Source organism: Heptranchias perlo, chromosome 20 (genome assembly GCF_035084215.1).
Source record: "Heptranchias perlo isolate sHepPer1 chromosome 20, sHepPer1.hap1, whole genome shotgun sequence".
Taxonomy (NCBI): Eukaryota; Metazoa; Chordata; class Chondrichthyes; order Hexanchiformes; family Hexanchidae; genus Heptranchias; species Heptranchias perlo.
This window is the reverse complement of record NC_090344.1, coordinates 7,721,084-7,737,482: the sequence shown is the minus strand read 5'-3', so window position 1 is coordinate 7,737,482 and position 16,399 is coordinate 7,721,084. Positions and strand designations below refer to the sequence as shown.

The window sequence follows — 16,399 nt, the reverse complement described above, 5'->3', positions numbered from 1 at the left end:
AATTCATACAACAAACTATTTTGTAAAACTTAATCCCCTGAATGGGACCCGGCCCCGTCTCCCAGCACTGAGAACATTTGAAGACGGCAACTATCTTCCGAGCATTTCCTATAACCGTTTGCACAGCAGAGTTTCCGTAGTGTAGTGACTATCACGTTCGCCTCACACGCGAAAGGTCCCCGGTTCGAAACCGTGCGGAAACATTTTCAAAACGTCATCCACTAAAAATCAATAAATATGAAAACACGCAAGATTTCACTCTGAAGTGAAATATGAATAAAATACAGAACCGGTATATTTTCCTTTCTCTGTCCAGTTCTGCACACACTCAAACATTACACAGATACCGAAAATATACCTCCCTCACTTCAGTTTCCTGCCCTGCCTGTGCAGAAATCTCCTCTCAAAGCTACTCATTGCGACTGGTTTTTGTTGATTTGTGAGAGATTTTTAAAGGACCCTGAAGAGCTGCCTCGGTTAATAACTATAGTTCTAAACAGCATGGCAACCGCGGCAACAAACACATCCGTTTTTCGAAGTTCGATGTTCCCCAGCTCCCGGATTGAGTGCGGCCACGACAGCAACGACATTCAGGCCGCCTGTCCGGCCCCGCTCCCTCCAATCACAGGTTGCTGGCGGAAGGCCGCAAATACCGCCTCAGACAGCGCAATACTGCCGATCCCTGGGAAACAATATACCACCGAAGCTTTGACAACACATCGCAGGCATCATTTGTCCCGCAAACATAGATACTTGCCAGCTGTTTCAAAGTTTATTGCCTGAACAAGGATTTGATTTCTGCACACTCAAATCACCAGCCGCTTATAGAAATCTCAGAGTCTACCGACTGAGCGACCCAGGCTCAATATACGAAAAAGATCCATTGTACAAATTTATGGTAGGACTCTGAATTAACCTTCGTGAACGTCGAACTGAGTTGAAGATCCCTTTTATAAAATTATCAGTAACGTGTTGAGGAGAATCCTTGTTTCTGTTGAACAAGAGGTAAGAAACATGGACAGTGAACTCTTGAGTTTACAATTCTTCTTGTTTGTGCCAAATGTCTTCTCATTCGTTAGCACCAATTAAAATAACCCTTTATCCAGTGGCTCAAAAGCTAAACTTGCCCCACACGGGAGTTGGAAAAGGCCTCTCGACCTTTCATGTATTAACATCTGTAAGCTGAATAATTTCATCCGTTACACAGTGACACCAGGCAGCAGATTTCCCTTCCAAATTTTCCCCACACGAAACTTCCACCCGATGAATATCCGCTTAACGAAAAGAAGAATTGTGTGTTTGGTTCTTCAGATTTAAAGATTTCGCACCGGCGCCTTTGCCATATCAGCTGACGCTAATCGCCCCCTCTCCCCCTGTAAACAAGTAAACTCGCACCTACTGTTGTAAGACGGTAGGCCAGAGGAACCCAAGTGCCTACATGGGAACACTAAGAAGCAGATGCGTGACGGAACATACCAGTTGTACCTTGATCTCCGGTCAAAATGTTCGGAGTAAAATGTTCGACTGTTCTCGGTGAGGCTGAAACTCACAACCTGGGCATTTCTGAAGCTGATAAAAGTGCCGCACGCTGACCGCTTGCGCTACAAGAGCTTCGAGATCTTTCTCCGATTTCTCCAAGAAGCCTCCAATCAAGATGCACTTCGATAAATATCCGCAGTGGCCTTTAAAAGCCATGGAATCTGAAACAAAACCCGAGAAGATAAGAACTTTTTATTGTATTATTATTAACTTAGGGACAATTTTTGATGGTACTTTAAGGAGGACTTGGGGAATGTGTGAGACGAAATTGGGAAACTCTCCCTGGGATGTCGTTGATTGAAGAGATGGGCGATATTTCATTTGAAAACCGAGGCTCGGAACTTTCTGATGGAGAAGAGTGACAGAAGATTGTGGTTCGTGACAGTTGCCGGTGAGATCGAGAGGAGACGGAGAAAAGTTCAAAGTCACAGCTGTGGCATCTCAAGTGCCCTGCTTATCTGTAATATTTAAAAAGTAATGTACAGTACGGGGCAAACCGAATTGGTATCGCTTATCAAAAATATTAAAAGATACGGGGTCAAACGCAGATTTGTGAAGAGGGAATGGTTTTAACCGCCAAAGCGAAATCATTCCACATGAATCTGAAGTGTCTTGGGGGAAACGTCAATGCGAACCGTTACGTTCGTGTCATGACTTGAAAGACCCTCCAATTACCGACAGTATCTTTGAACGAATTGGGTCAGCAAAACCGTGATTGAAGCCGCTTTGCATTTGTCAAACGTGTAGGTGACGATATTGGGATTGATAAAGGTCGATTTCAATTATTTGAAATATCACTATACGTCATTACCCGAAAATCGACTGTAAAATCGAGTTCTTCCTGTCAGTCATGAATTGAAGGGAAAGGCGCACCAAACAGATCAGGGAAACGAAGAGCAGAATAGGTGAATGAAACTTGCACGATTGAAAATCCCTGTTTGTCGGAAGATTCAGTCCCCAGTGGTAGAGAGGATTGGTATTTCGAGCTGTTATCCACCAGCCTCAATTTCAGTAATTTCCCGTTTCCTGACAATGAGATGAGTCGAAATGAGCATGTCCAACGAGCCGGTCTGTAACACAGACCAATGATTCAGTGCAGCTCGTTACCCAGTCACTGGGCTCCATTATAGCCGCTCCTGTCAGCAACACACAAAGAGAAATTGTAAATCTGACACAGAAAGAGAAAATGTATTAAACTTTATATCAACCACCAGGTTTTCCCTCTTTTCGGATTTTAAAACAATCTGTTTCACAGTTTGTCAAACCCGAAACAGCCTCTGGGATTTGCTGATTGGAATTTCAATGGAAATTGCGACCGTCACTAATTATCGGAACAAATATACCCGCTGAGGTTTCGGGGTTGTTGCTGATTTATTTATATCAGTGAGTGACCGATTTTAAACTAGGGGAGGGTCTAAACATAAGGTAAGAGCCTGGGATAGACAAGAGATTCTTCAATGTATCAAGTTAAATTACATTGATTCCACCAACACTGTACATCACATCCCTTAAACATTGTTACCTGTTACTATATAAAACTGGTGAGGGTGGAAATGGGAAATAACGGAAAAAAACCTGAATTGTATCAAACTTATTATTATTATACAAACAATGCACAGCTTATTCCTTAAAAAAGACTCAATGTAAAACCAGTCGCCAGTCCCAGACCCGCTGTGACCGTGATGTGATTTGCATCCGATTGTGACTGACTTCGTATCAGACGCGCTCCCGTCAACAGTAAACGGATGGGGCCGGATTCATAAGAGAAAAATGAGGACCGACCTCCGCATAACCTGTCCTCATAATTTAACCATTTTAGCCCCGGTATCATTCTGGTGAATCTGCGCTGCACCCACTCCAAGGCCAATATTTCATTCCTGATGTGTGGTGTCCAGAACTGAATGCAATACTTTAAATGGGGTCTCAGCAGGGATTTCTATCTGTAACATACTTCCCCCCTTTGAATACCGGTTTCGCTGAAATAAAGGCAAACATGCCATGAGACATTTAAATTAATTTTTCTAACATTCCACTGGCTTTGAGCGATTTCTGTACTTGGACCTCTCAATCTCTCTGCTCCTCCACAGCTCCTCCCTTCTCACCATTTAGAAAATACTCTGATCTATCTTACTTCAGTCCAAAGTAGATGAGCTCACACTTGCCCATTTTGAAAGTTTGAACAGACTGGGGCTCTTCTGTGTAGAAAAGAGAAGACTCGGGGGTGACCTGATATAGGACTTTAAGATTATGCAAGGGTTTGATACGTTAGACGTAGATAAGGTGTTTGCATTTGTGGAGGTGGGGACTCCAAATCATTGAGGCAATGAATATAAGGTATTCACTATTTAATTCAATATGGCATTCAAGAGGAACACATTCACCCAGAGAGTGGTTAGAATGTGCAATTCGCTCCCACAAGGAGTAGTTTAGGCAATAGTATGGATTCGTTTACGGCGAAGCTGGATAAACACATGGAGGAGAAAGGAATATAAGGGTTTGCTCATAGGGTTAGATGAAGAGGGGTTGGCGGAGGCGTGTCTTCAGCATAAACACCGGCATAATCTAGTTTGGCCGAATTGCCTGTTTTTTGATGTACATTCTTTGTAATTCTATGTAACTCCATCTGCCACAATTTTGCCAACTCATTTAATCTTTCAATTTCCCTTTGCAACTTTATGCTTCCATTTGCACTGCTCATTGTGACACCTAACTTGGTGTCAGCGACAAACGTGGATATACGGCAGTCTATTCCGTCGTCTACGCCATTTATACACCGGGTCTCTGTCTCCCACCTTCGAACCAACTCCCTACCCGTTTCAATAGGTTGTTTTAAATTCGACGGACTCCCATTTATGTTAGCAGTCTCTTCTGTGGTACCTTATCGAATCCGTCTAGAATTCAATATTATATAACATCCATAGACACTCCATTATCTACCATGTTAGATATATCTTCAAAAAGTTCAACTAGCTTTGTTGGACTTGACTTACCCTTTATAAATCCATGCTGGCTCACTCTGATTACTTCATATTTATCCAAGTGCTCAGGCATTCTTTCCCTAATAATGGATACCGGTAACTTCCCCACAACAGACGTCACACTAATGGGTCTAAAATTTCCAACTTCCTCTCTGCAACCCATCCTAAATAATGGAGTGACATTGACAATGTTTCAATCAAAGGAACAATTCCTGAATCAAGAGAGTTTGAACGATCATGACTAAAACATGTACAATTTCCTCGCCTATTCCTCTTAGTCCCCTCGAGTGGTAACGATCAGGTCCTGGAGATTTGTCTATCTTTAATCTAATTATTTTCTCCATTGCCATTATTTTACTTATACTGAATCCCCATGATTTATTTACAGTTGTCCTCGTGTCTCTGGTGTGTTAGCTTCATTTTGTTCTGTGAAGTAAATATTTCGCAATTCTGCCATTTCCTGATATTCAATTACAATATCACCTCAATCTGTCTTTAAGGGGCTCACATTACTCTTAGTCACCCTTCTTTCTCTTAATGTACTGGTAAAAACCTTGATTGTTGTCCTCATTTTCCCTCACAGGTTTTTCTCTTTTCCCTGATTGTTCCTCTTCCGGTTTTTCGTTTCAGCACCGCAATAAATAATACTTTGCTCTAAAGTTCGGCTCAATAGTTCTTTACTGTCAGAGAGAGAATTGTCCGATCCCCTAATTTATTTAATGTAACAAACACAAGCACACATAATTATCCGTGTATCAACGCACTGATGGATGCACAAAGATAAACACAGCGAGAAATGCAGGAAGGATCGGGATGCACAGGTGGACGGACAAGCGAAACAGACAAAATAAAACGGTCTGAACCCCGAACAGACAATAACGTGTCGCTGATAGATGTTAGTGAGAGGAGGTGTGGGCGGGTTGCAATCCATTGGCGCTGTGCCTTAGTTGGTTAAAGCATCTGAATAGTAAACAAGGGATCCTGGGTTTAACTCCCAACAGTGCCTTTTCCAACTTATTATTTTCACCCAACTTGTGGAATTGAGCGACAAAATCACACTGTAGTGTTTGTATCTTTTCAGGTTTCAGGCGGAAACAGATATCAAGATGAGTGCTCAAAAACGCCCCTTCATTATTCAGATAGACCTCTCATTGAATGTGTCTGTAACACGTTCAGTTAAGGACACGTTCTTGTTTCTCGTCTCGTTGGGGTCGGCTGATAATTCACGATTTGAAGTTTAAACCCGGAAGTAGTCCTAATTTGGACCGAGACTTGTGATCTTGACCAGCGGTGCAAACTTTTGCAAACTGGAAAATGAAAGTCCCCAAATCACTCCACCTGAATCCCCGGGCCCAGATGAAATATATCCCAGGCTGTTAATATCAGCAAGGATGGAAATAGCGGAGGCTCTGACCATCATTTTCCAATCCTCCCTGGTTACAGTTGTGATGCCGGAGGATTGGAGGACTGCTAAAGATGGACCGTTGTTTAAAAGGGAGAAAGGGGTAGATCGAGTAATTTGTGGCCAGTCAGCCTAACCTCGGTCAGACTGAAGGTACTCCATTAAATCTACACTGTACTTCCTCCACAGCCAATACTGGGAGGAGGGGACTGTTGGCTGACAAGCCTCAGCTACACCAGGAGAGGGAGACTGACCCACGCTCTCTCTTATTTCTGGGATGTGCTACTTTTGAAAAAAAAGGTGAGTATCTCTGTACCTTTAAACTCGCTGTCTCACTGCACGTGTATTTAAAGTGTATCGTAGGACGGTGTGTGAGTGTCTCTGTACCTTTAAACCCTCTGGCTCTCTACACAGGTATTGACAGTGTATTGTAGGACGATGTGAGTGTCTTTATACCTTTAAATTCTCTGTTTCACTGCACAGCATTGACAGTATATTGTAGGATGGTGTGAATGGGATGAGGGTCTGTGGGGCGAAGTGTAGCCGATTGGGAGCAGCGCCCGTTTGCGGGCTGAGTATTGCACGCTTGATTTTCTCGCTCCCTTATTTCTTTCTCTCTTTCTTTCTTTCATCGCCTTATATCCTATCCTTTCTTTCACTCTCTTTTCATTTCTATTATTTCATTCATTTTCTTTCTGCCTCCAGCACCTTTGTCTGTGTCCTGTCTTCGTTCTCTCATGCTTCTCTGCTGAAAGATCCATAATTCAGACCCGCCGCTTCTTCCAGATTTTTTTCCTTCCACAATCATGGTCTATTTCATTGACACTTTTCTGCGGCCTTGCCTACTCTAACACTCACTTTCACAGTCTTACACCTTTAAGTTTGCACTGCATCGACCGCTGTTTCTCGGGGGCACATGTCCCGTTCGCATCAATGTCCATTTGTGCCTTGAAACCAGTCGATACATTTCCATCTGCTCCAGAGACAAGCTCAAAGAAAGCAGGGCTGGCATTCGGAAGGACAGCGGCATACTTTTCCGTGAAATTTCCATGGGGTATCTTGTGATACGCGGGATGTTAACTGAAGAACTGAGTTTTGTTTTCATGGTCGTTGGCGCTTTTCCCCGAGCAGCTGATGTGCGGGAGAGACGGGCGGCGCTCCACAGCTGCGAATGACGGCAGAAAGGTGCACTTTTGGCAATCTGGGCGGTGCAGGAAGGTCGGAAATGTTCCACTTGATCTTAATAGGTCTGTGAAAATGTCCGATTGAAAAGGAATGTGGAGAAATGAAAAGAGCGGCAATGGTGAAAAGGTGTCGATTACAGGAGATTGGCCGTGAGCGAAAGGTCCTTTGAATGTCCGGCGCGGAGGGGATTTTGTTCGGAAACGGCAGACTTTAAAGCGCGTGAGGAAAGTAAAGTGCGAGCTGCGTCCTTGGGTCAAATTGGGTGATTTCAGGAAAACAGCCATTGTGAAAGCACAAAAATGAAAACAGAAAATGCTGAAAACGCTGAGCAGGTCAGGCTGCACCTGTGGAGAAAGAACCAGAGGAAACGTTTCAGCTCCATGACCTGAATCATCAGAACTGAAGGATTTGCCATGTGCGTGAGTAACTTCGCTGTCTCAGATGCTGGCTTCCATCTCTGAATTATGTGAGCTTGAATCTTACTGCTGCCGTAATTTGTAGAGTTTTTCATTTTGGCCGCCTCACCAAAAACCCTTCTTTAATAAGAAGTGCTTTTCCGCATTGCTGGTTTACACTGTTTGCACAATTCAGCAAAGTCTGGATTGCCACCCAACTGTTTCTTAGACGGAGGTGTTGGGACTGTAAGGGGTGATCTCGGTGAAGTATCAATCAATGTGCACAATGGCGCCCTGGTGAACCGAGTACCTCTTATAGTCAGTATAATATAAAAGATATGTACCATAATTATGAATTTCTTCTTTGCATCACAGTAGCATTTATTATCAGGGAATGTACATGAGCAGGTCGATTTACGTCACGCTCCGTTCACTTCGCATCGCCTCCCACAAATAGAATAGAATCAAAGAAAGGTCACAGCACGAAAAGAGGCCATTCGGCACATCGAGTCCGTGCCGGCTGTCTGCAAGTTCAATCCAGATAGACCCACTCCCCCACCCTATCCCTGTAGCCCTGTATTTTCTTTCGTTTCAAATACTTATCCAGTTCCTTATTGAAGACCATGATTGAATCTGCCTCCATCACCCTCTCGGGCGGTACATTCCAGATCCTAAACACTGGCTGTGTGGAACAGTTTTTCCTCATGCCACCTTTGGTTCTTTTGCAACACACCTTAAATCGATGTTCTCTGGTCCTTGAACCTTCCGACAATAGGAACAGTTTCTCTCTATCTACTCTGTCTGGATCCTTCATGATTTTGAATACCTCCATCAAATCTCCTCGGAACCGTCTCTGTTCCAAGCAGAACAACTCCAGCTTCTCCAACCTATTCATGAAACTTATGCCCCTCATCCCTGGAATCTTTACAGTAAATCTCTTCTGTGGGGATTCGGTATTAACATCGCCGAATCCACCACCATCAACATAACTGTCGTTACCATTAACCGGAAACTTAACTGGACCAGCCGCATAAATACTGTGGCTGCAAGAGCAGGTCAGAGGCTGGATATTCTGCGCCAAGTGACTCACCTTCTAATTCCCTAAAGCCGTTCAACCATCTACAAGGCGCCATTTGAGTGAGTTGGAATACTCGTGTGATGGTCATCGACCTGAAACGTTAACTCTGTCTCGATGAATAAAGACCTGCTGAGGAGAGACACATTTACAGTTTTTATTTCAGTATTTTCATTTTGAATAAAGGGGCTTTCGCATATTTTTGCATGTGACGAGGTGGCCGAGAGGTTAAGGCGATGGACTGTTAATCCATTGTGCTCTGCACGCGTGGGTTCGAATCCCATCCTCGTCGTTATTGTTTCACTCATTCAGTCCACCCAGAAGGTTCAGTGGAAGTCCCATCCTTCTCGAAACGGCAGACGGTGGGTTTTGCATTGTTTGCTGAAATCAGCAACAGTTCCTTCCAGGAAGATGTTGAGATTGTCAGGTCGCGAAGTATCAGATTGCACATTGATGTCATTGTAAAAAGAGTAAATCTTATGGTCAACGTATGTACCATAATTATGATCAGGTCCGGATCATTTCGTGTCTGTGTCTGTTTAAAAGGGATGTGCTGTAAGTCCCGGATCATTCTGTGTGCGTTTTAACCGATTTTCTTGATCCCTTTTTCTTTCTGAACTGAAATGACGATCCTCTCTCGAGAAGAATTTTCACCGCCTGCTTCGGGCAACTGGTAGGAAAAATAACTAATACTGATGAGACCAAGTTCATTCTGCTGGGCTTCCATTCCAATCTCCACACTCTATCCCCCATTCAGACCCACCCCCGCCTGGACATTATAATCTGCGATATTCATAAGCGAATGGAGAAGCCGAATAGCACGTTATAATTTTCTTGGTTGCTCAACAATGAATAGCTTCAATTGCAATGATTCAGAAGGTAATCATAGAATCATAGAATCTTACAGCACAAAAGGAGGCCATTCGGCCGTCGTGCCAGTGTCGGCTTTTTCGAAGACCTTTCCAAATTAGACCCACACCCCAGATTTTCCCATAACCTTGCAAATTAGTCCTCTTCAATTATGTCCAATTGCCTTTTGAATGATCCTATGGAATCTGCTTCCACCACCATTTCAGGAAGTGCGTTCCTGATCTTAACAACCCTCTGTGTGAAAAAAATTCTCCTCAATACCGCTCAAGTTCTTTTCCCAATCATTTTAAATCTGTGATCTCTGGTTACCGACCCACTTGCCAGAGGAAACAGTTTCTCCCTACTTGCTCTTTCAAAACCCCTCACTATTTTGAATATCTCTGTTAGGTCTCCCGTTAAACATCTCTACTGTAAGGAGAACAATCCCAGCTTCTCCAATCTCTCCATATAACTGAAGTCCCTCATCACTGGTATCATCCAGGCCAACCTGCTCTGAATCCTCTTCACTGTCTTTTCATCCAAAAGTGTGGTGCCCAGATCTGTACAATACACTTCAGCTGAGGCCTAAACAATGATTTGTAAGGATTAGTATGATTTCCTTTTTTTTGTATTCAATGCCCCTATTTACAAAGCCAAATATCCCATACGCTTTCTTAACCGCCTTATCAACTTAACCTGTTTTATGTATATGAACTCCCAGGTCCCTCTGCACTTGGAACCCCCCATAAATTGTTCAATTTAGATTATACTGCCTCTCCATGTTCTTCATCCAAAAGTGCATCACTTCACACTGATCGGCGTTAAATCTGTCACGTGACCGCCCATTTCACAAGTCTGTCCATGTCCTCCTGAAGTCTGCTATTATCTTGCTCATTACTTACTACGTTGCCAACTTTCATATCATTCGCAAACTTCGAAATTGTACCCCCTATTCCCACATCCAAGTCATTTATATATAACATGAAAAGCAATAGTCCTAAAACCGACCCCTGGGGGATTTCATTGCATATTTCTCCCCAGTCAGAAAAACATCCGTTCACCACTAATCTCTGCCTCCTATCCCTCAGGCAATTACTTGCCCACGTTAACACTGGCCCTTTAATCCCACGTGCTTCTAGTTTTCGAATAAGTCTGTTATGTGTTAATTTCTAAAATGTGTCCTGAAAATAACTGTAATTTTATTGTTAAACAATGAGAATACAGATATTAAGACCGAGTGATAGATCGGGTTGATTACCAATACCCCAAGGTGATGGGACCCGAGCATGGGAAATCCCATCTGGGTTTATATTTTCCGGAAACGGAGACGGAAAATAGCAAAACTCATCCCGTCGAAATCCAACAATTGGATGAAGATCCGACAGCCTTTTCCCATCCCGGATTTCCAGACCTGGCCGTTGAAGGAAGCCTGATAAGTCCATTAGGGAGCAACACCGAAAGTGAAGAAACGCAGACAGAGATAGAGAGATACATGCAAAGAAAAATAGTATAAATCTCCAATTCTGTGATTGAGCAGAATTTAAGCTGCAGCTTCAAGGAAATTCGTCGAATGTCGTGAAATATTAGAGGTGAAAATAGGGCTGGATTATAACTTTATTTCTGAAAAAAGTAAACACTGCCTGGGAACGACAGCTCTTATTTATTTAACCATTTTACAGTGGCGGTGTGAAGTGATTTCGAATCTCAGTGAATTTCAAGACCATGCTTGACCCACTCGTTTGGTCACCCACAGGTCGCACGCGGTTGTAGACTGCGCAGGCTCATCACAGGAACTCTGCCAGACTGCATGTTCCAGACTTGTATCCAACGCTTCACGTGCAGCCTGCAGCCGTGTGTGGATTGGTGGTTCAGTGCAGACGGGAAACCAGGGGTTTGGTTCCAGGCCAATGCAGCTTCCTTTACCTTTTGTATCTGTACCCATGAGATCGCCTGAATTGGGATAAATTCATGTGCCCGCTTCAATCTGTACAACTTCTTGAAAGATTATCTTCATTTCGTCTACTTGTCTTTCGTGGACATTCCCTCTGCATTCTGTCCTCTGGTGTTCAAACATGCTCGGCTGGAGATAAGTCAAACCTGCCTTCTGCACTTGCTTCAAAGATGTGAGAAGCCAATTGGTGGTTTTTGACGAAAAATGGGGACGCAAGGGGGCTCATACCGGGATTTGAACCAGTGAAACTCCCTGAGCGAGAATCAGATCCAAAGTCCAACTGGTAACAGAGCCGTGCAGCCACTGTAAAATTTCGCTGCCACGCAGCCGATCCGCCATCTTTTCAGAACACCATGGCCATCCAAACTCGCTTTCTTGTACGATATACGATGTAGAGCAATATCAGGTTCTAAACTAATTATTTCAGATCAAAAATATTAGTCTCTCTTTATCACATTTGTTTTGAATGTACGACTTGTAATATCAAGTAACACTTTACAGAATGAATTACTCTGAAACGACATTGTCGTCTGTCTCGGCATCGTCATAGTTTACACTCCACCATAAGTACACTTTACTCAAATTGCTGCTTTCATTCACCATGAGAACGAAGAGCCACGAATGTGGAAACATTAGCTCCGAATTTATCAGCTGGGTTGCACCTTTCCTTTTCCTACTTCCTCAGTCTTTTTTTTTCTTTACCCTTCTCTGCTATTGTTGCAGGTTAGATCAGCCATCGCCGATCAAGGAAGCCTGAGAAGTCCATTGTGGACAACACAGAGAGACAAGAGACGGTGACATGGAGAGATAGAGAGATGCAGGCAAAGAAAATAAAGAGTATAAATGTCAGGTTTTGCAAACTAGCAGAATTTATGTTACAGATTGGGAGACATTCCTACTTGGGTCTTGAAATCTTGCAAGAGAAGATTGGACACAAGTTAAAAGCACCGGCCTCGCTGGAGAATCTCTCATTCTGGGAGAGAGATAAATGCGGTCAATTAACTCCAATTAATCTATTTCAGCACTGAAGTGATCTTTAAACAGTAGCTCTGCGAGCAGAATTCAAATCTGGGCAGGAAAACCTCAATTGAATTTTGAGTCCAACGCTTTAAACACTCGGCCACCGCATCTGTAAACGGCATGTTCATTCAGATCGGATTCCAAATGGACACATGCTGCTGTTACAAACGCGCGCATTGATGGTGCTTGGGGTCGAATTCTTACTTGTTACGCTGGAGACCTTGGTTCAATTCCCGATACAATGCAGGATCATTCTGTAACAATGAGGAGCTGAAGAGCAAAAGTATACTATTTCGCCCCTCGAGCCTTCTGCGCAATTCAGTTCGATCCTGGTTGATATGTAACCTAACTGCATATTATCGCCTTAGCTCCATGTCCCTTTATGCCTTTGGTGAACAAAAATCTATCAATTTCAGGTTTAAAATTAACAATTGAGCTCGCATCAACTGCCGTTTGTGGAAGTGAATTCCAAACTTCTCCCTCCCTTTGCTTGCAGAGGTGTTTCCCAACTTCACTCCTGAAAGTCCTGACCCTAATATTTAGGCTGCTTCCCCGAGTCCGAGACACGCTAACGGGCGGAAATCTTTTTTTTTCCATTCACCCCATCAGTTCCCCTTAATATTTTGAAATGTTCGATCAAATCAGCACTTAATCTACTGAATTCGAGGCAAACGCGAGTTTATGTAATCTCTCCGCGTAATTTAAACTGTGGATTCCAGGCAACATTCTAGTAAATCGACGCTGCACTCCCTTCATAGCCAATATATCCTTCCTAAGGTGCGTTGCCCAGAACCGAAGGCAATCCTCCAGGTGTGGTCAAACCAGAGCTTTGTATAACTGTATCATAATGCCTATCCCCTTGTATTCTAGTCCTCTGGATATGAAGACCAACATTCCACTAACCTTTTTGATTATTTTTTGCACCTGTCCATGACATTTTAATGATGTATCTTCATGGACACCTAATTCTTTTTGGACCTCCACTGTTTCGAGCTTTTCACCATTTAGAAAGTACGCTGATTTATCCTTTTAGGTCCAAAGTGGATGACCTCACACTTGACGAAATTCATATCGATTTGCCACAATTTTGCACATTCATTTATTATATTAATGCCTGTCTGTAATTTTATGCTTTCATCTGCACTGCTTACAATGCTGCCCATCTTGGTGTCATCAGCAAACTTGGATATGTGGCTTTCTATCCCGTCATCTAATGTCCGCCTGAATTGGGAAAAATCCAAATTCAGTTTCAATCTCCTCATCTTCTTGAGACATTTTATTTGCTTCATGTGTATTGGGTCGACGAAACTTCGGCATTCAGCCCACTGGAGCTCAAACATCCTCTGGATATAATTCAGTTCCACCAACAGCAAAACTGAAAAGATGTGAGAAGACAATTGGTGACTTTTCACTAAAAGGAGAAGCACATGAGGGCTCGTCCGGGATATGAACCCGGGACCTCTCGCAAATCACTCAATGAAACTCCCAAAGCGAGAATCATACCCCTAGACCAACGAGCCGCTGTTACTTTCGTTGTGCAGCCAGTGTAAAAGTTGGTTGCCTCTCAGAGCCGATCGACCATCCTTTCAGACCTCTGAGATCCATCCAATCTCGTTTTCGATTCGGGTGGACAGCAATATCAAGTTGTGCACCAACTATTTCCATTCACCAATATTAGTCTCCCTTTACCAAATTGCTTTCGAGTGCACGACTTGAGTTATCAAGTAAGACGTTTCAGAATTAGTTGCTCTTAAAATACATTGCTTGTGAGGATACTCAGAGTCGTGTCGATTTATGGCACGCTCTGTTCCCTTTGCATTGCAACCAACACATAGAATTGAATCATAGAAAGCTGATAGCACGGAAAGAGGCCATTCGCGCCATCGAGTCCGTGCGAGATCTCTGCAAGAGCAATCCAGCTAGAACCACTCCCCCGCCTTTCCCCGAAGCCCTGCATTTTTTTTCCTTTCAAGTACTTATCCAGCTCCCCTTTGAAGGTCATGATTGAATCTGCCTCCATTATACCCTCGGGCAGTGCATTCGAGATCCGAACCTCTCGCTGTGTAAAAAAGTTTTTCCTCATGTCACCTTTGGTTATTTTGCCAATCACTTTAAATCGATGTCCTCTGGTTCTTGACCCTTCCGCCAATGGGAACAGTTTCTCTCCATTTTCCATGTCTCGATCCTTCATGATTTTGAATACCTCGATCAAATCTCTACAAAACCGTTTCTGTTCCAAGGAGAACAACCTCAGATTCTCCGGTCTATCCACGTGAGTAAAGTCCCTTATCCCTGGAATTATGATAGTATTTTTTTTCTGCACCCCCTCGAAGGCCTTCACATCTTTCCTGAAGTGCGGTGTCCCGAACCCCACACAAAATTTCAGTTGTGTTCGAACCAGTGTGTTGTAAAGTTTCATCCTGACTTCTATACTTTTGTACTTTTGTACTCTATACATCTATTACTAAAGCCCAAGATGCCGTATGCTTTTTAACCGCTTTCTCAACCTGCCCTGCCACATTCAACGATTTGTACACATAAACCCCTCTTTGTTCCTCTACCGCTTTTACATTTGTGCCCTGGAGTTTATTTTGCCTCTCCTCGTTTTTCCGACCGAAATGTATCACTTCGCATTTTTTTTGCGTTAAATTTCATCTGCCCCGTCTCCGCCCATGCCACCAGCCTGTCTATATCCTTTGAAGTTCATCACTATCCTTATCATTGTTTACTACCCTACCAAGGTTTGTTTCATCTGCAAATTTTGAAATTGTGCTCTGTGCACTCGAGTCCAAGTCATTAATATATATCAAGAAAAGCAGTGGTTCCAGCACTGATCCCTGGGGAACGCCACTGTACACCTCTCGCCAGTTCGAAAAACAACAGTTCACCAGTAATCTGTTTCCTGCTGTTCGTCAATTCTGCATTCATGTTGTTACTGCCCCCTTTATTCCATGGGCCGCAATCTTGATGATAAGCCTACCATGCGGCACTTTATCAAACACCTTTTGAAAGTCCTTACACACCACATCAACTAAATTTCCCTCATCTATCCTCTCTGTTACCTCATCAAAAAACTCTAACAGGTCAGTTAAGCACGATTTACCTTTAACAAATCCGTGCTGCCTTTCCCTAATCAATCCACCCTCGTCCAAGTGACTGTTAATTCTGTCCCGGGATATCGTTTCTAAACGTTTCCCCACCACTGAGGTTAAACTGACTGACCGATAGTTGCTGGGTTTAATCGTACACCCTTTTTTGAACAAGGGTGTAACCTTTGCAATTCTCCAGTCCTCTGGCACCACACACATATCTAAGGATGTTGGTAGATTTGGTCAGTACCTCCGCAATTTCCACCCTAACTTCCCTCAGCAAACGAGCATGCATCCCATCCGGACGTGGTGGTTTATCTACTTTAAGTACAGCCAGCCGTTCAAGTGCCTCTTCTTTATCAATTTTTAGACCATCCAGTATCTCAACGATAACTTCCTTTGCTGATACTCTGTCTTCTTGGTAAAGACTGATGCAAAGTACTCATTTGGTACCAAGGCCATCCCCTCTGCCTCCATGAGTAGATCTCCTTTATCGTGCCGAATCGGCCTCACCCCTCCTCTGACTACCCGTTTACTGTTTGCATGCCTGTCGAAGTCTTTTGGATTCCATTTTATGTTGGCCGTCAGTCAATAGTCATATTTCTCTGTGCCTCTCATTTCCTTTTTCCTTCCCCTCTGAACTCCCTAAATTCTGCCTGGTGAATTAACGCATAAAAAAGTTAACATTTCTTTCAGCCGGAAACAGAAAGTTACTGGTTGATCAATGGCGATTTGAACAAGTATTCGTCTTTTTTACAGAGTTGAATGAGTTTTGCGAAATTAATAAAGTGAACTAATACAGTAAAGTTGAATTCCTGATCGGGAACCGCCTCAGACAGCGCATTACTGCCCATCCCGGGGAAACAAGATACTATCGAAACTTTGACAACACATCGCAGGTCCCCCTGAAAAGACA

General features: G+C 43.3%; 1 protein-coding gene and 3 non-coding genes across 4 annotated transcripts in view; 2 read left to right on the top strand and 2 right to left on the bottom strand.

The window, feature by feature from the left end:
• The first annotated feature begins 130 nt into the window (after positions 1–130).
• Positions 131–203, top strand: trnav-cac (transfer RNA valine (anticodon CAC)). The gene has a single exon. It is a non-coding gene; the product is annotated as a tRNA-Val (tRNA).
• Positions 204–590: 387 nt separating this feature from the next.
• LOC137335599 (zona pellucida sperm-binding protein 4-like) overlaps positions 591–16,399 on the bottom strand; it is a 40,097-nt gene continuing 24,288 nt past the window's right edge. The window contains exons 9-10 of the mRNA XM_068000908.1: positions 1,551–1,700; positions 591–682 (exon numbers count right to left, since the gene is read on the bottom strand). Of these exons, the coding sequence (XP_067857009.1) occupies positions 591–682; positions 1,551–1,700 (242 nt within the window). The remainder of the gene's footprint in view (positions 683–1,550; positions 1,701–16,399) is intronic.
• Positions 8,785–8,866, top strand: trnan-guu (transfer RNA asparagine (anticodon GUU)). The gene has a single exon. It is a non-coding gene; the product is annotated as a tRNA-Asn (tRNA).
• trnap-ugg (transfer RNA proline (anticodon UGG)) lies at positions 13,826–13,914 on the bottom strand. Its single transcript is given in 2 exon segments — positions 13,826–13,861; positions 13,879–13,914. It is a non-coding gene; the product is annotated as a tRNA-Pro (tRNA).